The sequence below is a fragment of the Sylvia atricapilla genome, chromosome 2 (assembly GCF_009819655.1).
Source record: "Sylvia atricapilla isolate bSylAtr1 chromosome 2, bSylAtr1.pri, whole genome shotgun sequence".
NCBI classification, from domain to species: Eukaryota; Metazoa; Chordata; class Aves; order Passeriformes; family Sylviidae; genus Sylvia; species Sylvia atricapilla.
In genome coordinates this window covers 20633809-20659153 of record NC_089141.1, presented here as the reverse complement: position 1 = coordinate 20659153, position 25345 = coordinate 20633809, and the positions used below count along the sequence as shown (strand labels likewise).

The following is a 25345-nucleotide window of genomic DNA, read 5'->3' as shown; positions in this document are numbered from 1 at the left end:
GCATATCTATAATTGTATAGGATAGACAGCAGAGCTAATATGGAAATCTGTTTCTTTCCTCATGCACTGAGCATATTTTCCTTGGCACCATTAGACTTGTGCAGCTGAGCGATGTCTTGCCTCTGTGTGGTTTCAAATTATTATCAAACCAAGAAAATTGAGGAATTTTAAATTTTTAATTGATTTACCCCAATCAAATACTTGGATTCAGCACTGTAGGGTCACTTCTTTTTAAAATCTCCGTAATGAAACTGGATAAAACATTGAAATGGAAACCGCATTTTTATTTACAGTCTATTTAAAATGTCATAATGAAACAAGGTAAGTTTTAATGACTTTTTCCCTGTCAAGATTAATAAACCAGCAGGCTTGACACTAATTTAAGTGGAAAATGTTACCCACCCTTATTCCACAGAACTTCAGTTTTGTGATTCTCGTAAGAAGTACAGTCCCCTTACCTCCCAGTGAATGTAGGATATAATATTTTGAGCTGAACATTTTTGCCCTTGTGTTAATATGAGCACAGGCATTCATCATCCTCCCCGACCTCCAGGCCAAACCCCTGGCCACAAAACACAAACTGAATGTGTTTTTGCAAAACCACTAGTAATGTTTATCAGTGCATTTGAAAATGAAAAAAAAACTCAGAAAATAAGACAGGAAGAAAGGAAAGGCTTTTTCTTTGAAACATTAATTTCAAGGAAAGTAGAAGGTGCACCTTCACCTCCAGACAACTGAGATCAAATCCAATGTGCCATCACAGACATGTAACAGCATCCCTGTCAATAAGCAAAATCCTGGAAAAAAGTTAAAGTAGTATTAAGGTCTTGGATATTTTTAGGTGCTATCCATCAACTACAGTTAAGTGGTGTTTTACACTGAAGGTGCTCAGCACACTGAAGCCAGTGTGAATCAGCTAAAGACCAGGTGTTGCCAGCAAAGCTGTGCCAGTTTACGTCAGCTCAATAGAATGGTGTCATTTACACCATGAAGGGAGAGCAAAGGACATAACCCTGCCTTTACCCTGGTCTCTGTAGGTATTTTTGTACCTTTTCTCCTTTTTTTTTCCATTGCTGGTGCACATTCATGAGAAATAGATATGACTCCAATTTTAGTACAATAGGAAATAACCTGGTCTCTTTAAAAAACAAGAAATTAACAAACAGTCATGGCCATATGATGTTTGAGGAGAGAATATACTGGCATACATGAGGACCTGAAAGAGAAACTGGTTGGAGAGTGAAGAAAAATTGGATTTTACCGAGGAACTCCCATGAAACAATAAAAAACAAGGAAAGGGGAAAGACAAGGGAGAAGTAATGAGGTTTAAAATAATAATTATTAAACACCAGAGCTATTATTGAGACTGATGGAGAAACATATTTTTCTATCCAGACAGCGTCCGTTTGGTGGGAGGAAAGAAAAAGCTGAGGTCAGAGAACACCAGAGAGCTGGGATGCGTGAAGGAAAGAGTTAAGGCTGGAGTCACCCTCTCTGAAGTGCTCTGTGATGGTGTGCAGTGTTTCAGCCCCCAGAGCCTTCCTCCTCCTCCCTCCCTGTGTCGGAGTGGGGAGGAGGCGGGTTCTGCTGAGCTGTTAAATCCTGAGTGAAGTTTCCCCCATTTCCAGTGGCCACCGTTGTCTGAGGCTGGTTCAGAGCAGGGCTGGGGTTGCCCTGACATTTCTGGGACCGCGGCCAGCCAAGAAGAAAAAAAGACGAGTGTTTTACAATTTGCTTTTGTCAAAGTGTGGAGAAAGGGGAAAGGGAAGCGTCCTTTTTTGGTTTTTTTCAGCATCACATTCCTGTGTTTTTCTTCAGCCTGGAAAATATATTAGTGCTGGTGCTTCCCTCTCTGGAAACAAAGGAGCTAAACGGGACTGAGGAAGCAAGGAGTAGGAAGGAGGTTTGGGAAGTTTAAAAGACAGACTTGGAGCAGACAGAAGTTCCCTGTTCTTAAATGAAATCCCTGCGTGTGTGGGTAACCGGTACAGCAAAAATCCAGACCTGCAGGTAAATGGAGAAGCAGAGATCACAAAGGAAATTTCTGCTAACCTCATCCCGTCTGTCAAGAAGGTGAAGAAGAAAGTTAAGACACACAACAGGCTCTGCGACCTGTTGGGCTGCATAAAGATAAATCACTGAACAGTAAAGCTGTATGGCATTGGTCTCCTTTTAAAGGAAAAAGACGTGGAAACTCTTCTGGCAGGGGAACTTCCCAGAGAGTGTAAGTTTCAAGTCAAATTCTTGCCTTTCTGCTCTATGTACGGGACCCTTTCTCTGTGTGTCTGCATGTGTGCATAGTGAGAGTGTGAAAGAAATGGGGCGAGTGAGAGAGAAAGAGAAGGATGCAGATCACTGTGTTGTTTTAGATAGACAGTATCGTGTTACAGAAGGATGATCTCACTTTTTCATAAAGTGATCCATTCTGTGTTTTTCCAAAAATAACTGTAAAACTTACAAAGCCACTAGGACAGGAGTGAGGTGTAATCAAGCATTTTTAAATGACACAAAATAGCCAGCCTGCGCTCTGCTTTTTTAATCACTTGTGCAAGATATCATCATACTGTTAACATCTAATTTTTCTCCTTCTCTCCTGCTGCCCCACAGATTGCACAATGAACTGGAGGCCAGCTCTCAGCTTAGCCCTGCTGTGGGCAGCATGGTTAGTGTGTAGCTCTGAGAAGACGGAGAAGTTAGTGGAAAGAGGAAACCATGGAGTTAGGAAAGTACCCCTCACTTACAGGGCTTCAAGCAGCCTCCTGAGAAGGTCTGGAGCATCCCTGAGGAATTCAAGCCCAAATCCTCAACACCCTGTCACCAAGAGGGATTTTTCAGCATCTCCAAAGCTGCCTGCCAATCTCGTGCAAGGGGAAGCACGTTCTCAGGCCAGGGGCACGGGGACCAGAATGAGATTGGTACAGAGACTCACAGCTGCAGCCAAATACCCCAAGTCCGAGATGATTAAGGACGAAGGGATATCTACTGCCACCCAGTCACGAGTGGTACGTTTCCCTTCAGGGTCAAGTTCTCCCAATATCCTGGCCAGCTTTGCAGGGAAAAATCGGGTGTGGGTCATTTCTGCCCCCCATGCCTCTGAGGGCTACTACCGGCTCATGATGAGCCTACTGAAAAATGACGTTTACTGTGAATTGGCTGAGAGGCACATCCAGCAGATTGTGTTGTTCCATGAAGAAGGGGAAGAAGGGGGAAAAGTTAGAAGGATAACCAATGAAGGAAAAATCCTGGAACAGCCACTAGATCCTGCCCTCATCCCTAAGCTCATGAGCTTTCTGAAACTGGAGAAAGGTAAATTTGGCATGGTACTGTTGAAGAAAACCCTGCAAGTGGAGGAAAGGTATCCTTATCCAGTCAGGCTAGAGGCCATGTATGAAGTCATTGATCAAAACCCCATCAGAAAAATTGAGAAGATGAGGCAGAAGGGCTTCATCCAGACGTGCAAAGCAGCTGGGGTGGAGGGGCAAGTGGTTGAGGAAGGCAATAATGGGGGCACCATGCAGCCTACCTCTGGCAGTGAACGTGTCCAGGTGTCAGCAAGGAAAGAGGATCCAAGGAAGAGCAATAATCAGCCAACAAGGACCAAAACGGTGAGGAAACCAGTGACAACCACAATGGCCACTCCTCTGCCTACAGTAAGGACCACTACCCTCCCTCCCACCACCACAACTACTCGTGCCACCACGCATGCAGCGACAACAGCCACACGGTCTACAACAACTACACCCCTCCCCAGCACACAGAGGACCTGGACCATGAAGTCACATTCCACCACAGAGTATCACAGGCTGCCAGTAGCCCCCGATGCCACCACACCACGAGTCACAGCCTCTGAGGACTTCTACCCTCCTGTGTGGAAAACAAACCGCAGGGACCGGCAGCGTGGCCATCAAGAGAAACAACTGGCTGCCACCCGGAAACCAAACAAGGCTGCCCGCTATGACAGTTTCACAGAAGTCCCAACAACTCCCCCAGTGCACTATACAAAGGCAAATGTGGGTAGATTTAAAGATAACAGAACTGACAGAAAGGACTTTAACCACAGGGACCTGAATGTCACTCCTGGGCAACACAAACCAGCTAAGATTAAACCACCAAAAAAGAAGACCCAAGAAAAGATACTCAGTAATGAGTATGAAGATAAATATGATCCGAGCAAGCCTGCTAGTTCCCATTTAGAGGAACAGTTTGCCGGAGGAAATATTCCCCCAAAGAAAGGAAAAGAATCAAAGAAGCATGACCGAATGGATAAACCTGAGAAGAAGAAGAAGAAGGACAGACCTGACAAGCAGCAGAAGAGTGAGAAGCAGTCCAAGAAGATCAAAGCTGAAAAAAAGAGCAAGCAGGACAAAGACCGCAGTAAGAAGAAGAAGGGAAGCAAGACTGAAAATGAGGATTTTCCCAAGTCCAACAAGAAGACTTTCCTACAGCCTCCCAGGAAATCAGCAACTAACCTCCTGGAATATTTTGAAGGCAAGAGGAGGCTCATTGTAAGTAATTCATTCATCTCAATTTTATTACCTAAATAAAGTTGTATCTCCTTTGTAATAGAAATATGTGAAACTATAAGTTTATAGTGGGTTTGTATTATTCTTTTTGGTGATTTTAGGAGGTCTTAGGAGGTAAAATTTGTAAAATCAAGTGATTGTTTTCAACAGGTTTCACAGCCTCATGTTGGAAATCTTACACACAGTATGAAAACCAGTCATCCAGAGATGAGGCTAAAACCTGTTCCCAGCCACTTCCATGAGCCATCATATAGCCATCAGATTATCTTGCTTCCAGTGGATATGTAGGTGTCAGGATCTGTATCATTAAGATCAATAAAATGAGGTTTCAGTGTGGATTACATCCATTTGTCACCTTGGGGTACTTGCCAAAGTTACCACGTTTCAGTGCTCCGCATGTCCTGCCAGCTGGCACACCTGCTTCATATTGGTGCTGGTGTCCTAAATCTGGACACAAGCCAGGCGGCTTGGCAATACTAACACATGTCTGACTGAGGATATACACAAAGGCTTGTGATCAGATGCCCTAAGGGATAAGGAATTTGGGATTAAGATCTGATGGGAATTTGGCATTCAGATCTCCTAGACATCTTCAGAGATCCTGTGCAAACTTTATTTTGGTTTGGGTTTTTCTCCTGTTGTTTGTATCAAACTGTAACACTCCAGTAAATTTTCAAGCCTGAGAACTTGAGCATGGTCTGGAGTTACTTGTCCCCAGGTTTTATAGCACTGATTGTTTTTCCAACTACTTATAAAAACCACTTCACCTGGGACAGGAAACAGTTTTAGTTATAGTACAAATGTTTTTTCTGGCAGATGACACATATCCTGAAGGGTGCACTTTGGAAAACAGTTCTTTAAAAATATTATTGTGGGAGCTGGTTTCTTGCAATTATCCTACTGCAAGCTGGTCTGTTTCACAGTTATTGTCCAATAGTCATCGTCACAAATGCTTTTGACTTTTATGCTCCATGTTCCAGTACAAATAGCTAAGGTGCCAAGCTAAGATGCCAAGTTAAGATTTCAACCATTGGAATGTAATGAATCATTCTGATGATGATTCATGGGCCTGAAAACAAGGCAACTTTCTTCTCCCCCTCCCCGTTCTTCAAGATGTAGGGACTGTGCAGAGCTAGCACTAGAAGTTAAAAAAAAAGCCATATATTTGAAGAAATTGAACCTGACTGAGTTTTGCAAATAATGCCTATTAGTTACTTGTTAACTAATATTTAGCCAAAACAAAAGCTCAGAGAGAGAAACTATGTAGAAGTTGGGACGCTTGAAATTTGGTCTCAATGTAGAGGTTTCCAAGAATATTTGTAGCATCAGGACAAATATAAACAAACTTGAAAATAAAAGAGCCAAAAGTAAAGCTCACAGATGTCAGGCTGCTAATTCATAACACCATCACAGTTCTGGCAACTTAAAGGATTGTCTGAAATTTGAACCTTCTGATACTGAGCCACCTCACAGCTGGATCTCTGAGAAAACAGTTGCACAATCTCAGGTTATCAGGCCAGAACTCACTGAAGACAAATGATTATGCCATGCTGCACCTCACCTTTTCAGAATCTAGTAACACCCTCAACCTGCTTACTCTGAAGCTCCCTGATGAATAGGTTTGGTTTGATTATTAGTAAAAGCAGTGGCTAAACTATTTTGTCATTGCCTTGCACAGCACATGTGGAAAACAAAGAACTTCTCAAGCTTCCTTGAATCCACACATGTGCCTATTTGCATTCCTTCCAATCAAACTGTTCAGTTCCCTTAGGGGAACAATCCTTACAATCAACTCTGTCATTCATGAATCTTTAAACTCCCTCTCTAGAGAATCAGCCCACATTGCTGCAGAAGCAGGTCTACCCAAGTTGTTCCCCATTGCTTTGCTTTGCTATACTTTTGTTTTTCAGACTGGCTTCCAAGGACATTTTTTCAGTCCTTTTCCAAACATCTTTTAAGAAGGAGATGGGGTTTTAAGTTCTATATCATTAACAATTTCAGATTTCAGTGTGATTCTCAAACATCTGGAACGCTGAAGTCTATTCTGGGTTAAGTTCAATTAATGACAAATATAGGTCCCAGGTGCAGAAACTGAAAAAAAGTATGGGTTTTGAGTCCAACAGCCTCATGTCTCTATAGTGAGGCTTTTATTGCAGTCTTACAAATGTTGAGAAATTTTGGCCTTGTGAGTATGGGGTTTTTGTTATTTCTCTGTGGCAATGAAATGCTAACTGACAGTTTATTTGCAACATTGCATATATACTCTCATACATATATACACATATATACACATGCATATATATATACATATATATATACATATATACACATGCATGCATGAAACGAGGAATAGGAAGATAACCAGACGACTGGAGCATCTCTCCCATGGAAACAGGGTGAAAGAGTTGGGGTTGTTTATCCTGGAGAAGAAAAGGCTCCAGGGAGACCTTATAGGAGCTTTCCAGTACCTAAAGAGAGCTTATAGAAAAGATGGAGAGTGATAGCTGTGGATGCTCTACTCCTGTAAGTGTCCAAGACCAGACTGGATGGGGCTTTGAACAACCTGGTTTAGTGGAAGGTGTCCCTGGCCCTGGCAGAAGGGTTGGAACAAGATGATCTTGAAGGTCCCTTCTCACCCAGACCGTGCTGTGATTCTGTGATGCAAACACTGATAGAGATGGTGCATATACAGCCTGGGTTAAAACAGACCTGGCACAAGGCTTTGATTGGAATTTTGCTTCATTCTACAAGGTTTGGTGAAGCAGATCAGATTCAGGCTTGACTCTGCAGCCCAGCTGATGACCTCCAAAACTAGGAGGAGACAATACAAACCAATGGCCTGTTCTTCATCTTAATCCTCAAACCCTTCTCATGATCTTTTTTTTTATTTGAAGCATTTTTGTGTGCAATTTAAAAGCAATATGTTACATGCTGCAGCCCAGAAACCAAATCCTCTTTGTGTCTGTCACTCATTCACCTTCATGTCCCAAAGCTGTAGTCATGCCAGGGGCCTTTGCACAAACGAGAGGCAGATTTTATAACCCCGGAAATGTTTTTACATTGATAAACTGGATTTATAAAGAGTGTACTGTAAAAATCAGCTTTCAGGCCTCACAAACTTCAGAAGGCAAACAGAAAATTATTACTCCTGTTACAGATTAAAGCATAAATTTGCAATTGAAGGATTTTGGTGATTATTTGTGACCTTAAATCATAAAACTTGAGTCCATATTCCAGCTCTCTTTGTATTTGGGGGATCAGTGGCAAGTGCCTGATTGCAGTTCACTGCTGCCAGTTAGAATGATTACATTCCTAGGCATCTTCTGCTGGAAACTGCTGCATAGGATCACTGAATGTTGTTACACACACGTGTTCCCTAGAATATTTTCATCTCAGTCACTGACGAAAGGTCTGAGTCATGTGCTCCTAACTTTTTAAAAATTAAATCTTTGCAATCCTTAGAAGGCTTTGAAATAAGTACTGTAAAATGTAGAGCTTTTTATACTTTTGTTGTCGTAATTGTTCCTCTTCCTTTTCGCCCACAGCTGTGCCTTCAAGCAAGTGTAAGTCCCATAAGACATCAAAGTGGATACAACAAAGAAAAGCAAAATCAGTCATTTTTCAGATGAGGTCACAATGGCCTTAGCAAGTCTTCAAGGTCTTCTTTGATGGCCATCAGTTACATAAGTATTCATGTAGCCCTAGTTGTACTCACCCCTTGGCAGTCAAAACAGCCACGGGAGCCCTGCCTGGACCATGGGATGAAGGCAGAGTGGCTGCCATGTTCCCAGGGCTCCCACTGTGAGTCATAGCATCACTGAAGGCTGTGAGGGAGACCTGGTGGCACTGGCAGGGCAGGGAATAAAAGGAGAGTAGGTGGCTTTCTGTAAAATATAGTGATATTTCTTCTACCAGCATTGTGGTAGAAGCAGGAGAGGAGCTGGTGCGATCAGCTGTACGCGCTTATGAAGGTTTTTCTGTAGCTGGCTAATGTCTTTGGGTCAGGCCTGGGCAAGAAGGTATACTCCAAACAGAAATAAATAACAGGTTTATGGGAAAAAGAGCCCAGTTTGCAGACAGTGACAAGTTCTCCTTCAGTAAAATCATCATCTGCTTCATTCCTTACTTATACTAAACAAACTCTTTTCTCTCTGCCACCAACCAGCTGATCACAACCCCCAAGGCGGACAACACCATGTATGTACAGCAGCGAGATGAGTATTTGGAGAGCTTCTGCAAGATGGCAACGAGAAAGATCTCAGTCATCACAATTTTTGGCACCATGAACAACAGCAGCATGAAAATTGACCACTTCCAGCTAGGTTCTTTTTCTTTTAATACTTTCTTTCCATCTCATGGGCACAATACAGACAGCAAAGGGAAAAATTGCCCCCAGCTTGGGTCAAAATCTAAGACTATGCAGGACCTGAAAAGTGGCTCATTTAGACATATTTAGTGCCACCTACTTCACATTCAGAGTTTCTATGTAGACAGGTGACAGTGAGCATCCATCTCTCTTAGGTAGCTTTGAAACAACTGCTATCAGTGTTCAAGTCCTTGGGAAGCACCCACCAAAGCTAGTGAAAACCTACCCTTTTTTAATAACAGTAGCTAGACAAAGACTTCGGGTTGCAGTCCAGCAAAGCACTTAAGCTTAGGTATCTCTTGAATCACTGAACTAATTCATTTCTGTCTGTATCTAGAGGTTAATGCCACTGTGAGCGCTTTGCTGGATGAAGCCAAACAAATACAAATATTCTACAATCCTATACTGCCAATAGAGTAAAATCTTCCAATTCCATTTGCAAGTCTACCATGTCTTTCCCCTCGAAGTTCATCTGGTTTTACCAAACCTTGGGAAAAGATATGTGATGGAATAGAAAACTCAAGACATGACCAGCTGCAGGGTGTTTCAGGTCTGGCATATAAATGGCCACAAGATTACAGATTTATGTCTGGCTTCCAGCTGTGCCTCTGCTACTCTCAGAGGGACAGAATCTAGCCTTGTGTCCCTGAATGACAGTGAGTCACAAACCCTGCCAGACTGTCCATTTGTGCACCTCCTTGACAAATCTGGAGCAGTACAGGATTTTCGACATCAGGCCAAGGTTACTCAAGGTCACTTTTTGTGTACCTAGATCCATCTGCCTGTCAGTGGACTGTTCAGGATTATATTTAGCTCTAGTCTGGCTAATATTCAGATATTCACTCTGACACAGACCATACTCTTTCAGCCTATTCCAAACTTAACCTACATCCAAACTTTCCCCAAACCACATAAGTGTATATAACAGCTGAATTCTCATAGAAAGAATTCAATTCTTGAAGAAAAACAGGGCTTCAAGGCTCACTCTCTGTGAGCATCAGGGGCAGCAAATGCTCCTAAGAAACATTTTGTACACAGTATGTTTCTGTAGTGAGAAGCTTGAGTACTCAGCATGATGAGGTCTACTCAGAGTGCTGCATCTTGTGACTGAAATACAAAAGATAGCAATGGAAAAGTCAACAGAAAAGACTCTTCACTTGAAATTTCAAACACATTTAGAAGTGGTGAATTAAAGAGCCCAGTGACACTGGTCAAGATTAGCTCACAGTGAAACCAGAGAGTATTTCCCACTGGAATGACACAACAGCTCAGTGTCACTGCAGAGGTCTTCTCTTCAGCCCAAGCCAGCAAATACAGTCTCATTTCCCCATGGGGAACAGGGCTTTAATCAACTAAACATCAGCCCCTGGCTACCTATCCTATAATCAAAACAAGTACCTAATCTATTAGGCCACTGTACTGCTAAAACAACCTGCTGGCCTTCTTTGTAACCTTGTTGGAATTATTTCTGAAGATAACTCATCTTCCCAGCCTGTCTAGCTGCCAAAGATGCATGGAGGAATGTTTGTCCATTCTTTCAGAGGAAACACAAAGAGAGCAAGGACTTTGCAGGTAGCAGCATAGTCTCAGCTCTGGAGGATCTTCATGTGGATCCCAGACGTCCTTTATGAGGCAGGGGTCAAGGACAAGTAGTGACTTGGAAAGCAGAAATTAGATTAACAACTTCTTTTTTTTCTCTACAGAAATAATTTCCAAGTTTGAAAGTTTGGTCAGCCTTTGTAGCATTACATTTTTCCTTGATACAGAATTTCTCTGCATCACTCTCTAATTTAATTTTCTTATTTTGTTACAAAATTTTAAGTTTTGAAAGAAAATCTCCTAAAAAGGAAACTATAAAGAGCTAACTTCATATTGCTATCTAGAGTTTAAAGAAGAAGAGTGCCATAGATCAGTTGGTCTAAGGTACTCCTGGTACCTTAGCTGTTTTCCATCACATTTCCCAATAACAACTTTTGCATTTTTCTATCTCCCTCTAGGCCAATGAGATAGTCTTTACTTTTAAATGTGAACTTTTCATCTATGTTTTAACGGTCATACTTGCCACTAGTAATACATAAATCTCACTCATCAAGCACCTGATGCAGTATTTACATATATTTAGGAAGTGAATAACCAATTAGCACATCCAGCAATCCATCCAATCAAAAGCTAATACCATTCCTTGTTAATTCTTTATAAAACATTCAAATGAGATACATATAACAATGAAAAATCATATAAATATATAGCATGATAAGTATAACAAAATTTTAATATTTGCTGGCTTGACTTTGTTTTTGTAAGCAGTGGGTTCAAGATGTGAGACCTAAAGATCAGATTCTAATTTAGACATTTTCCCAAAATCTTAATTCAGATGTTTCATTCAGTCTATGCACAGGATGGACCAACAGCAAAATTTGAATCAGATCAGTATATTCCTTAAAAGCCATGTACATTTAGAAAACTATTTAAAATGCTTTGCTGTATAATGACTCAAATATTACTTGTTGCTGTGTGCTTAACTTGGATCAATTAATCACATCTCTATTTCCTGACAAATAATTATGGAGCAAGAGACTGATAAGTTGTACCTCTGGATTCCACCTTTTGATAAACTTCTGTATCTCTGACCTTAGGCAGGTCACTTAAGCCATGGGTGGGATTTCTAAGTGAGGATATAAATTCACAGTGGTGTCACAGGGCACAGGCAAACAGTGTCTGCAGGGAGCTCTTGGTGCCCAGGTAACATTGCACTTGGTGTGTGGTTTAGCCTGTCCTTAGCTTTCCAGGCCTACTATTGGATACGGAGACTTGTTTCAGCACTGTTGCAGTTGTATAGGCTGTGCTGGAATGCTACTGCTAAGGCTGTGCTGATGACACCGAGACTTTCAGGACTTGACTGCAAGGCACCCTGGTTCCACAGGATGTAAGGAACCTCAGTAGACAGACTTATCCTCAAATCTCTGTCTTCAGAAGTCTTTTTCTCATTGTTTCAGAATGTTTTCTTAGTGTAGACCACTGAATAGGTACAAGTCATACTCCAAACTAAGTTTTTGCTTGTCAGGCTGCTAGAATCAGCAAGCAGAAGGAGGAGAGAGTGCCAAGTTTGGGTACCTAGCGAGGTATGCTGCCAGCACTGCAACATTCAAGACATGTTAAACAGTTTCTGGTTTCTTATAGTCACTACATGTATGTTTTTAAGACTGGTAAGGTTAACTCTGCTGTCCTGGGCAAACCTCAAGCTGTTCTAGCTATATTTTACTGAACCAAATCACCTATGCTGTTTCATTTGAAAATGGTGGACATTGCAAAAATTTCTATTTTCAATTACAGAAGTGGCTACCTTTCAGGAGCTGGTGAAATGATTAGTACATGCATATATGTGTATAAGCATATTGAAAAAAATCTCAAGGATCTTTCCAGGAAAAATAAAGATTTTTCAAAAGAACGTACAAATGATGAATACTGAAGTACATGAGCCCTAGGACCAACTGATTTTCAAAGACTATTCAGAAGGAAAACTAGACAGTTAAAAGTCATATGAATAAAAAGTTCACACACATGGTTTGTAGTACATTGAATATGCAGCAGGAAGAGAAACTCTGAGAAATGAATTCTCCCTTTTCTTTTGAGGCAAAATTAAAGGCAGAGTGCTGTGTGATTACATGACTGTTTTTGTTTCTCCTTTGCCTCACATTAAGATAATGAAAAGCCCATGAAAGTGATAGAAGATGAAGATCTTGTGGACCAGCAGCTCATCAGTGAGTTGAGGAAAGAGTATGGGATGACCTACAACGATTTCTTCATGGTGCTGACAGACACTGACATGAAGGTCAAGGTGAGGGTTTCAACTCTTTGAACTCAGCTCTCTTGAAAGAAAATGCATTGGAAACACATGAAAAAAATTGATAAAATTAGGAAATTACATTACACACTTGCATGTGAGGCACATAAGACACAAATGCAGGACCTGGTCATTGCTGGAGAACAAGCAAAAGAACAGTAAGCAAAGTTTTCAGAACTTAGGCAGCTATCTTCATTTTCTGCACTTAGGGGATCTCAGGAATTGTGTGTTTCTGCTGGAATGATGAGGAACAGAGCCTCCCCACACCTGACAGGGTTTTAGTGAAGTACATGGCATTCTAAAACACACAGTCTGGCTGCTCAACAGGATGACAGCACATTGCATAAGGACAATCATCCTCTGGCTGAATGGCCTTACAAGACAATATAATAACTGCAATGTCCTGGCCTTATCACTTCAGGCAAGTAGTGAAAATATGCCACTTCCAAGGGGCAGTCTGACTGCAAAAACAATTATATTTTCCTCCATATTTCTGATCTGTTTTAGGCCATGTTACCTGTGTGCAAATTAGAACACTTGGATTTTTAAATACCCTTCAGTGCTGTGATACATGCAGAAAGGCTGCTAATATGAGCACCCTTATACCCACCTGTCTTGTTTTCTTTTTTCTTAACAGCAATACTATGAAGTACCCATAGCAATGAAGTCTGTGTTTGATTTGATTGACACCTTCCAATCACGAATTAAAGACATGGAAAGACAGAAAAAAGAGGGCATTGTCTGCAAAGAAGATAAAAAGCAATCCCTTGAGAGCTTCTTATCCAGGTAATCACCTTTTTTCTTATCTGCTGCTAGTTCTACTAATTATCATTGTAGCAGAAAAACACCCATGTAACTATTTCTGGGATTTTTAAATACAGATTTCTCAGTATTTACAGTGTTAAGCAAATACAGAGATGCAGCCAGAGCTGAATGCAGTCTTGTATAGAACACTGAAAGACAGGAAGCATCTGTCCTGACAAACTTGGACATTGATTTTCAGTACCTCAAGTTCCCCATCATGACATGGAGATAATAAAACTGATTTGCATTAGAAGAGCAAATAAGGATTAATTCACAGATGTTAGCTCAATGTTTTGAACATATGAAGCACAGTGTTTATGTGTTTTGATCATCAACCATCCCAATCTCATTAATCCCATTCAAATCCCTGCCATGTAATTCAAATTCAGTAATTAATTCTCTCTAACTTCCTTCTTATCTTGCTTGAGATAACAGTTTGTCTTTGCTAGCATTAGTCATGCATATTATTAAAGGTCTTGCAGATGTCTTTTGCAAAATGTTGGAAACCTTCTACAGAAAGACAATTTAGTTTATGCAATCTCTACATGCTGTGTTATTACTCTACCCTGAGACCTAAATTTCAGGCAATAAGTTCATCTGGACTGTGGGCACTCAGACCCACAGAAGAGCTGTGCAGCTACAGCCCTCTCTCAATAATCAGAGACATGAAATTAGGGCTAGCCCATCATTCATTCTAGAACCTTACCTGTTACAACTGCATCCTCCTCACCTACTATGAGAATCCATGGGAATACACTGTTAATGCCAGATGGCTTTAAAAATAACTGAGGCAGCATGACGGATTATGACAAGGAGGAAAGGAGCAACAAGTAAATGAATAGGTTGTTGGTTCATAAACATTTTAAAATTCAATGGCCACTTCAACAGAAAGAGTACCTTTAACAAGATCCACCCCACCCACCTCACCACCTCCTGTTTAGGTCGCAGTGATTCATCCTTGAGACCACCAAGAAAAACCACAGCCTGGAAACAGCTGATCAGCGTAAGAAAGAGCTTGTATACTGGAAAGGGACAGGCCCCAAATCCTTCTTTGCTTGGAAACAGCCCTAGCAATAAACACACATTAAAAAACTGGGCACAAAAAAATGCAAAACGTTGTATCTATAAACAGAACTGCTGCTGCACAGAATGCATTTGTTGTCTGTGAAACAAGCACCAGGCTTTAAATATTGGGTGGACATCTCTAGCCACATTAACTGGTCAGATTCCCAGTAAAATTAATTCCAGCTTTGTCCAATGTCATTTTCCCAGCTGAACAAGAGCCCTGGCATCATCTCCCTGGTGTTGCTCCTTGCAGAGGTCAGTTGTAATAATGCAAATATTGCTCTTAACAAACCTGCCTGGTGTGAAAGGAGAGCATGAGAGACAGAGCCAGCTTGAGTAATGCTTAAAAGCCACACGTAGAAGCAAGAAAACCTTGCATTTGGAGGTGAGTCTCCCTCTAAGATGTAGATACTGGCTGTGCTACTCTCTGGGCTCACATATCAGAACAGGATGCAAAACAAGTAGAGGAGGAAGGAAAGATACACACAGGGAAGAGTCTTGCAGATTTGTCAGGAGTATTGGTCCATGGCTTCTGATGTCAGAAATAAAGCAGAAATCTGTACATTAGTGTTCGTGAACTAACAGCTGTGAAGGACCAACAGAATTAATTTCAAAGATGTAGTCCCAGATAAGCACACTAAGTGCTCCTGGGGCAGGAGACTAAAAAGCTTGAATGGCTTTCAATACTTTTCAGCTCTGTGTAACTCCAAATGAGATATTAAAAAAACAACAACAACAACAACAAAAAAAAAAAACAACCCACAGAAATAAATATAAAAGTATCATATATCATAAAGTGACTCACAGTTCACTTAACTGTACACACACATTCATGTCTCTTTGCTGTTCCTCCTGAGAGAAATGAAAACTGAGGTTTTCTTTTCAAGGATTTACTGTTCCCATTGAAAAAGAATATCAGTAACAATCAACAAGCAAAGACATCAGCATGCCCTGCTCTTCTAACAACTTCTCTGACTTTGAGCAAGTTCCACCATGGGACTGGTGATAGAAGCTGAAGATTCAGCTTCTATCAGTGAAGCTTCTCTTAAGTGAAGTAGAATTGATGCTTTGCATTAGTCTTCATTTTGAGATGTTCACATGGTACAGCAGAAAAGCAGGCTATTATTATAACAGAATAACATCTGCATCCATTTAAAAGATCATTTCCTGCTGTAAAAATATCTCTGCAGCTTTGCAAATTCCTATAAATCTGATTTATTTAGGTTAAGTGGAGAAGTAACTATATTCAAAAAAACAAGTTGTTGAGAGCATATTAAAAACCTCTAGAGCTAGAATTTTTAGAGATTTCAAGTGTTCTTATGGCACTGCCTTTCTCTGACAGAAAAAGAAGGAGATCCTCATGCAAAATCATGGTAAATGGTGCAGTCCCTATTAAAGAAAGATTCCAAGATCTTTCTTATTGCCCTTTGCAAGCCTTATACAACCACAGGCTGACACAACCACACACAAACAAGCTCAATTTAAAGCCACATTGAAGGTATTTTCAGCAAACGTGGCACAGGAAAGAAAAAAGAGGTCAGTGATTATTTACACAGAAGTATGAGTTATGTCTGAAATGAAGATACACCCTAATTCTCAGACAGGCCTTGGACTGCAGAATAACTGTGCAGTTCCAGCAGTGGTGAATGACGTAAAAGCTAAATGCCTAGTGAGGAATTCCACAGGAATCTTTCTCTCTTGAATATACACTTCTCAGCACTGCTGTAACTACTGAAGGGGCTTTGAGCAAAGATCATAAACTTAGCAGTGTTTGTTTGGTGAAGCAGCAGTACTGCAGGTGTTTCTTTGAAAGTTCTGGAGCTGTAAAATTCAAAACAAGCTTAATCTTCTCCCAGTGATGGACAAAACTGGGAAGATTTCCCATCCAGCTGTTACTTAGAAGTTGTGAGAGATAAGACATATCTCAGCCTACAGAGAACAGAAATGCTGAGAGGACTTGAGTCACATGTCATGACCATGTCTGGCTACGCTCTCTTTTCAGGTTCCGATGGAGGAGGCGGCTGGTGGTGATCTCTGCTCCCAGTGATGAAGATTGGGCTTATTCCCAGCAGCTCGCTGCTCTCAGTGGACAAGCCTGCAATTTTGGTGAGTCAAAAGGAATTATATTCTTGCTCCTCTAAACCACATCCTTCCTGGTGATGTGATGGATTCCTTTGCTCAAGTTTGAACCTGAATAGTCTGAGGAGTCTGACAACTGAAAACCGTCCTCCAGATCCAAAGGGAAGATTGTGCTAAGCAGGTAGGACGGCACAGTGGCAGCTAAGACAGCTAAACAAAGTGTTCCCTGGAATAATTTTTGAAACATTAAGCTAATGTAGCAGAAAATGCTAGCACTTCAAAGCTTCTCTTCAGGCTTGTACTTCAGGAGAGTAATAGATGTTCTGGGGGGTTTTGTACTGCACAACTTAACAAGACAAGGAAAATTATTTGGTAAGGGCAGATCCTTTAAGATCCAGCTGAGAACTGGGCCAGGTATCAGGGTTTTTTTTCCTTATTGCTTCATTGCCAAAATCTGTAAAAATATTAATGGAAGCCATTTCAATCCAATAAAGGCCCTCCCAGACCCATAACTAGGTACATAAGATCCACCAGTATAGTCAGTGGAGACACAGGGGCTCCTCCAAGAGACAACTAAGGGCAAGACCCAGAGGCATTCTTCTGTCTTCTTGTCATGAAGTGCCGAGAGACTTACTCCTTAAGTTCCTAACAATGTACACACCATACAGGGTCTAAACTTGACTCCTTCAACAGAATGAAACAGGTCCCTTTCAACAGCTGCTATTTCAATGCAATTCAATTGCACCAGAAGGGAGATCTGCAGATTATGATTGTTTATTCATAATCACCTGGCTTCCATTCAGAGCATCATCTCATTTGGAAAGTACCAAAGTAAATTGTGACATGGGCCACTGCAAAATGCTTTCTGAAGAATAAAATATCAAAACAAGTTGGATACCCCCACCCTTTGGTAGGGACAGCTTGAACATGATCCAGTGAGTCTCTAAAGCATTTGTCAATGGGTGTTTTAACTAAGTGGTAGGTTTCCAGGCATCTTACCTCCAAGTTATGAAAACAGTTAAATCAAAGATTTTGTAGATTATACTGACTCATGTTACATGAACAGTTTCTGCTGTCCCTAAGGTCTTTCTTCAAAGCAGAGGCAACAGTCCAAGCCTCTGTGCAGAACAAATGGAAGAAGTGAGTATCTGTCATGACCTATTCCCTGCAGTCAGTGCGTGTTTAACTGGCATAGGTTATATTGCCTCTAAATAATTTTTTGCTGTGTGTATGATAAGTAAAAGCTTTACTAGTGAAGAAAACAGTACAGGAAAATTCTGGAGCTGGGGAATGGCCTCTGCAATTTACTGGTGTATCTGATGCTTGTATCCCCATGCTACAGAACCACATCACCACGCTGCTGTCCTTGGAACAGCTTTATACTGTTCTCAACACACGTGTACTCAACACATCAGCTTATCCTTTTTGGACAGGTGATGTGACTGGCAGGGACTCCAGAGAAATTAGTAACTCTCCTGGAGGGCTGCTCCTGCTCCCAGTCCTGAGACTGGGTCCTAATTTAGCAAGCAGAGACCTGGCTGATTAAACTGAATCTGTCCAAAGATAAGCACAAAGATTTGGTCTGACCCAAAACCTTCTTTATTTCCTCCACAGGTCTGCGCCACATAACTATTCTCAAATTGCTGGGCGTTGGAGAAGATATTGGAGGTGTGTTAGAGTTGTATCCAATTAATGGTAAGTGACTGCTTCCAGTTTCTTCAGTAGTATCCATGAAGGGCATTTTTCAGTGCTGAGTTACTGCTTTTGCTATAGTTTCTTTAGAGGGATGAGTATGACTGCTTTCCTCTTTTGTTTCTTTTAAGAAATAAGATGACACAAAAGCAAACAAAAAGCTTTCTTGGTATTTCTGTGCTAAATATTATATAGGTTCTTCAGGACAGAGAAAAGCACAAACATCTGAAATTCATCTCACATTTTGATTTCCCACCTAAGCTTACAGTCCCCAGTACACTCTTCTGCCAGCATTGCTGTTAAGGACAGGGATGTCTGTGCCTTTTTACATGCTCACAAGTTTCCAGGGCTCATAGAACACACTCAACAGATTCTCCTCTATGGATCCCTAATTTATATTCATAGAATGGCTTGAAGTGAAAAGATCATCTTAAAGATGATCTGGTTCCAACCCCCTGCCATAGGCTTGAACATCTTTCACTCCATTGTGTTGCTCAAAGCCCCATCTACCCTATCCTTGAACACTTCCAGAGACAGAGCATCCATATGGGCAACCTGCTCCTGGGTTACACCACCCATATCCTAAAAATCCTCTTCCTTACATCTAATCTAAATTTAGCCTCGTTCTGTGTAAAATTAATACCCCCTGTTCTGTCCCTGGGCCCTGGTAAAAAGTCTTTCTCCATCTTTCTTATAAGCTCTCTTTAGTAGTCCACTTGCAACCCAGCAGGTTCTTCCAGGTAGATCCTTAAGAGAGTCCCATTATCAAATGCTGTGAGTTCCTCTACTGCCTAATCCAAACAACTGCCTCCATCAGTGGAGGAACAAAGGCAGAAAGCAGCTTATTTATCCCATCTGTGCTCCAACTGCTCTGTGCACGAAAGCATTCTAGTCCTTCTACAGCCCAGGAACATTAGGTCTGTAAGGCAGGCTGCCACCATGTAAGTCCTGTTGCCAAGCCAACCATGTATACATATGCCCACTGATCTTAGTTGTCTTACACTTTCTACTCATTTACCCAACATAGACTTCACACTTAAAAGCCTGGAGTTCACCAGATTTACCCTAGAACATATACTTTGAAGAGGAAATGACATCTACCACATCCCATACCTCACATATCATGACAGTCCAAGAGTGAGGCTCTATATTCTGGAATTCTTCTAACACAATTCAATTCCTGTAATTTCTTTCACTGTTACTGTTTTTCACATATGCCTTCTGCAATACATAAATTGGTGATCCAAGCTGGAAAGACATCAAAGTTCATGGATTTTGGGTGACAAAAAGATGTATCACACTACAGTAGCTTCAGGATAGAGAATAAGGACAAGTTTACTAAACTTAAAAAAGCTGTTAAAAACACATCCTTAGTCCACAGTAATTTCATTTCAGATCCAGGAAATGGATCTGAACTTGCAAATGACAAGAATCTTTTATTACCAACTCTTGAGCTATATCCTACCTCCTGTTGCCTTTTTTTTTTTTTTTTTTTTTTAACTTAGAAACCATCATCATCACCTAAACAAAATATTAATGCTGATTTTATGTGATCACTTTCTAGGAAGCTCAACTGTAGACCGAGAAGATATCCCAGCTAATTTGGTGAAAGACATTCGGAATTATTTCCAAATTAGCCCAGAATATTTCTCCATGCTTCTAGTGGGGAAAGACGGCAATGTCAAATCCTGGTATCCTTCTCCAATGTGGTCTATGGCGATTGTGTATGACCTGATTGATTCCATGCAGCTCCGACGCCAGGAAATGACCATCCAGCAATCACTGGGCATGCAGTGCCCTGATGATGAGTATGGTGGGTATGGCTACCACAGCTACCACCAGGGCTACCAGGAAGGTTACCAAGATGACTACCGTCACCACGGAAGTTACCACCATGGATATCCATACTGAACAGAGCAGCTTAGCCTCCGGCTGCCCCCGTCCCTGTCTTACAATAGCTATTCAATCAACAGGTGGCCAGTTGCAGAAAATCTTCCCAGGCCACCTAGATATCCATGCCTCGTTCTTCTACTGCTCAATCAAGGGACTTTGGTCATTTGCCTTCTCAAAAAATGCAGAAGCCTTTACAGTGAAGCAACTCAAACCAGTAGTATTGAAGCTTTAAACAATAAAGACTCCTTCATATTTTTAAACCTTTATAAACAAAGGCCATCAGCCGGTGCTGTTTGTATCAAAACCAAACAAAAAAACCCCACATCCCCAGCCCGTGGGCACTACAGTAGGGCAGGAAACAAACTGTCCAACAATGTGCTTTTTACCTCTTTTTCTAGGGACAAAAAAAAAAAAAAAGTATATTTATTGGAAAGTGAGATTTCATTATGCTTATGAAGAGAAACAAAGAACCACACTTTGGGTCTCTCCCAGAAAAGGAAAATTTAAGAAAGAAGTATGGGGCATGCTCTCTAATAACAACAGTAATAAAATCTTTTTGAAACACCGTTTTTAAGACGACAGCATCTCTTCTACAGTGCATTACCATTGTAATTAGCTGACTTTATGAATGAAAATAAGATTTATGGCTATGGCAGAACTTGTTCAAATACAATACACTATAAAGTTCTTAACTACAAAGCTTACTGCATGGCTATTTATTCTTTCAGTTGGGGTCCCTGTTCTCTTAGGTCCTGCCCACCTCACTGTTAAATCCAAGTTAATCAGAGCTAAGTGGAAACACCAACCAGGGTTAGGCACTGTCTGAAATACAGAAATCTGAAAAGCATTATTTTCATCAGAGAAAGAAATCTCATTCAAGTACATTTTCAATGAGTTGTAGCTATCTCTCTATAATAATGCTTTTAATTAAACTGTTACTCTAAATTTCAGATTTTCTTTTACCTCTTCTTCTCCTACTCTCCCCTATAAAAGCAATCTGGATTACATGTTTATAAAAGTATTTGAGATTAATTTAATCTGCTAAACCATCTCTATTCTTGTTTTTTTTCTCCCTTCTCATTGATGTCTTTGGGCATTGGAGCTGTAGCACCACCCTACCCTGCTGAAACCAGTGGCAGGAACTGCATGCATAGTCATGGTTTCAACGCCACTTGGGTTAGATCTCTAAACATTAAAGATGCAGCAGAAAGATTATGGAATATCTTTAAGTGAAGATAGATACCATGTCAGCGTTTATAGTGGCACATTGGTAACTTCTGATGTCAAAGGTGTGCCTGACCAGTCACATTTCTTTTTATAACCCATGATGTGGGTGCATATCACACATTGATGCACACAATAGGACTCGTATTGGGTACTGCCATCACAGAAGTAGCACAAGAACAGGGAGAAGCAACAGCTGTAAGCTGGCCAGAGCATGCTCTGCATTTTGACTTCTGGGATTTTCCTGATTTTTTTTTTTCCCCCAGCTGAAAACAAAACTGGTGAAAGCAACAAGTTCACTCAAAAACAGATGCTTTCTGTAAAAACTTAAGTAACAAAAGATCAGGCATTACTTATCCTTCTGAAAGTCAGAAAGGCAGACAAATGGTCACAAGGCCTTAGCTTTACAAACTTGGTTACTCTCTGGGGCAGGCTGCTCTCCCTGTCACAAGGTCTAGTTAGTGCAGGGTATGGCTCCTGACTTACCTTTCTCAGGTGACTGGAGCTAACTGGAAGAAGGCATTTGACAGAAAGCTTCTCAGAGGACTGCTGCCTGCAGAGAGCTTCTGAGCTCTCAGTGATGATAGCACTACCACAGCTGAAAGCAGCGGACAGAGAAATTCAAGAAACCAAAAAGAATCACAGGATGGAAGGGTTTCTAGAAGAAAAAGGAGTGTCCTGTAGCTCAGTTTTAGAACACAAGAGCTCATTGCATCACTGTATCAAGGCCAGCTGCCTAACTTTCCTTGCCTAAAGCAAAAGCAGAGGAAAGTATACCAGATGCCTAACAGGCACCTCCTGTAGACAGAAAGAAAAATACCCTTGGAGCATTTTCTTTCAGGTGTTCTTTTTAACTTTCCTCTAATCTTGTTTTCATGTGAAGTCTTTTAATGAAAGCCCTTTTAGCTCATACTACAAATCAAACAAACTAAATGTCCTGTGCTGTGAGGGTTAATTTACATAAAAAAGAATGCAGCACCTGATCCAAATGGCCTTTTTTTTTAATACCCCTGCCTGAAATTCAAAGTCAAATTGTGCAAGTACCAAACCCAGCCTAGGCATTCAGTGGGAGTTGCATTAAAAAGACAACTCAAAACAAGTCGTCCACTTATCAAGGTAGGGATGGGCTCTTAACCAAAACTACACATCCAAATACTCACAGAATTTGTAGAAGACTCTGTATTATTCTATATTCTGGTATCTATTTCTGCCTTCATTACAAAATGACACTAAATCACCAGAAGCTTTTAGCAATGATTTAAAATCCGGATTTTGCAACCCACTTTTCCCTATGGAAAGCTAAAAGCAAAACCAGAAGGAGCACCAAGCCAAAATATTCTTTCAATGACAACATGAAGTTATCTTGCAGGCTATAAGCATTCAGAAGTTACATTTCTCCAAATGAAGACTTCATTTGGCAAAACAAATTAAATCCAGATCACTGGATATGTCCCTGCGGCATCACTCCGACGACACAGACTCACTGATATTAAGGTCCTATTTCAACATACCTTAGTGGGAAAATTCTACATGATAAAGAAAAACTTTTTTCTTATAGATATTTATGGCATTTGATTCAGCTCCAAGATGGCTGTTTTCATCCACGGTCTGTCTTTGAAGCTGCTAAATTCACAAAATAGCTGAAATTAACCAAAATAAATACTTCTTTAAATGACTTGCTACAAGCAAGAGAAACACAAACACACCTCCCTTCCTGAGATGTTTTGTGAACTATTTCCTCCAACCTGGAGGGAGGAACGTAACACCCTCAGTAGCAATTAAGTTCAAATGCTTGCGAATCTGGGCTCTAAATCAAAGCTTAACATGAGCACTCTGCCCAATGTATTCATTAAAGACTGTGTGCCAAACTAATGCTGCTCTCCAAAAACATCCTCATAAATTTCCCTATTGTAATTTTGAGCAAATGTAAGTTAAGCTTTCCAACATGGAGTAGTTTCCATATAGTGGAAATACTTAATCAAGTGGGATTTCATGTGATCTATCTGAAACATGTAACTCTATAGAATTGCTCTCCCTTGCTCAGCAGGGCTGCTCTCCAGCTGACAACTGTTCACAGTCACTTCCTTTAACAAATCTCACCTACACACTTCATGGATAGCACAGCTGCAAAGATTTGCATGTTATGCTTTGGGTTAGTATTTAGCCTATGTTACTGCTAAGTGGATGCAAACCCTTACACATGTAGACATCAGTTAACATTCCTGTTGCTGCAAAGTGATATACAGCTCTCCTTCATTACAATAAGAAACCTGCTTGGCCATCCAACAATCTCTCTGAGACCTCCAACCTGAGGACAACAGAAAGATTTCTACATGTTAGACAGAAACAAATCCGCAGCACGAGTAAAAAACTTGGATCAACAGTTGCATAACCAATACCTTTGTGCAATCCAGACTTTGGCAAATAAGTCAAGAATGACAGCACTAGAGAAATTTACAGAAAAGGAAAATCATTAAGCAGGGCAAGAGTTGAAAGCAAGAACTAAATGCACTTTACTGATCTTCAGCTATTATAATCTCTATATTCCCTGTCTCTTAATGCATGTATTTCAGGCACAAAGGTCAAACATGGCTTTGAAGACATTCATCTTGGTTTCATGCTCTGTCTTTAGAAGTACGATCATGGCTGATTTCCACGTTCTCACTTGATGCAAGGCAAAGGTCTCTAGAACTTCGTGTAAATAGTAAGGGCTCACGTAAGTGCACAGCAATCTAAAGCTAACAGTATTTCCACTCTCTTTGAAAGTATCTGCTAAAGTTGGTAGCTGTGACTGAAAAAGGCAACAAACTCAGGTATATATTGCAAAGCTGTATGCAGGGAAAAAAAAAATCTTATTGCCTCTAAGTCTTTAACAGTTTGAGGATTTTTTTTAAGTTTCATTTCCCAAAATACAACATCATAAACCAACGAGGCAATGGAGTTCCTGGAATTTACACTGAACCATGCTTTCTATTTCTTCTGTATAGATGCAAACAACTAGGATTCCTTATGTTGAAATGACCTGCTTTACAAGCACAATTAAATTAGATGCAAAAAGCTCCTCCTCAACAACATTAAACTAATTTTGTAAAGTTACTCTTAATATAGAGAATAAAAGTACAGAAAAAACCCCGAAATTTTAGATTCATAGTTTATACCTTGACAGTTCTAAACCATGGGCCACATATGAAAACAGGCTACCCCTCCTGACGGATCAATGACAGGAGGTATGTTAATATAGCAATAAGCCATCAATTCAGTACACATAAGCTTTATACACAGAGCCTGGACAGGATGGCAGAAGGGAACAAAGGCAGGACTGTCTTCAGTCCAGAGAAATGCATCACTTACGGCTTACTATACACTCTGGTATGAGGCTCTGACCCTGAATTAATTGCTTATCTTAAGAATTCTTCTAACAGTATCTTTCAACTATGAAAGACACATTTTTGAAGGGAGGAAATTATAAACCAACATCTTTTCCACTGCTCTGAGAGAAGAGGCTTTAGGAACATACCAGGAATCCCTTATCGGCATCCCTGCTCCCTTGCCTGTTTCAAAATTCTCTGAATAATTTGGAACCTAATTTTCATCTCAGTCAAAATACAATCCAGCAGATGCCTCAGCAGAAATTCTGAGATCACTATGCCTGGCACTCTGCAGAATGACTTCTCTCTCTACAAAATGAATGCAAGACCTTATCAGTCTGCCAGGGTAGAACAACACCAGATGATGTTGCCACCTGCACTCTCTTGCTTAATGCTCCAGATGTTGAAGGGCATTACCGTAGCTGCATAATATTTGTTTTCAGTAGTGGGCTCAGTGCAAACTAAGCCACTACTAAGCCACTACACA

The 25345-nt window shown here is 40.8% G+C and overlaps 1 protein-coding gene across 1 annotated transcript; it reads left to right on the top strand.

Moving 5' to 3' along the window:
• Positions 1-1615: 1615 nt before the first annotated feature.
• Positions 1616-21216, top strand: CCDC80 (coiled-coil domain containing 80). The gene is made up of 8 exons (XM_066340938.1): positions 1616-2224; positions 2608-4505; positions 8689-8845; positions 12591-12727; positions 13371-13519; positions 16605-16708; positions 18296-18376; positions 19938-21216. The coding sequence occupies exons 2-8, from the start codon at positions 2616-2618 to the stop codon at positions 20282-20284; spliced, it is 2865 nt and encodes a 954-aa protein (XP_066197035.1). The 5' UTR covers positions 1616-2224; positions 2608-2615; the 3' UTR covers positions 20285-21216.
• Positions 21217-25345: the final 4129 nt, after the last annotated feature.

What these genes read in the sequence shown, in the direction of transcription:
- CCDC80 (XM_066340938.1), top strand. Translation starts at nt 2,616, where the DNA reads ATGAACTGGAGGCCAGCTCTCAGCTTAGCCCTGCTGTGGGCAGCATGG. An exon ending in AATTGACCACTTCCAGCTAG is followed by an intron (nt 8,846 to 12,590) that starts GTTCTTTTTCTT and finishes CCTCACATTAAG; the next exon opens with ATAATGAAAAGCCCATGAAA. An exon ending in ACACTGACATGAAGGTCAAG is followed by an intron (nt 12,728 to 13,370) that starts GTGAGGGTTTCA and finishes TTTTCTTAACAG; the next exon opens with CAATACTATGAAGTACCCAT.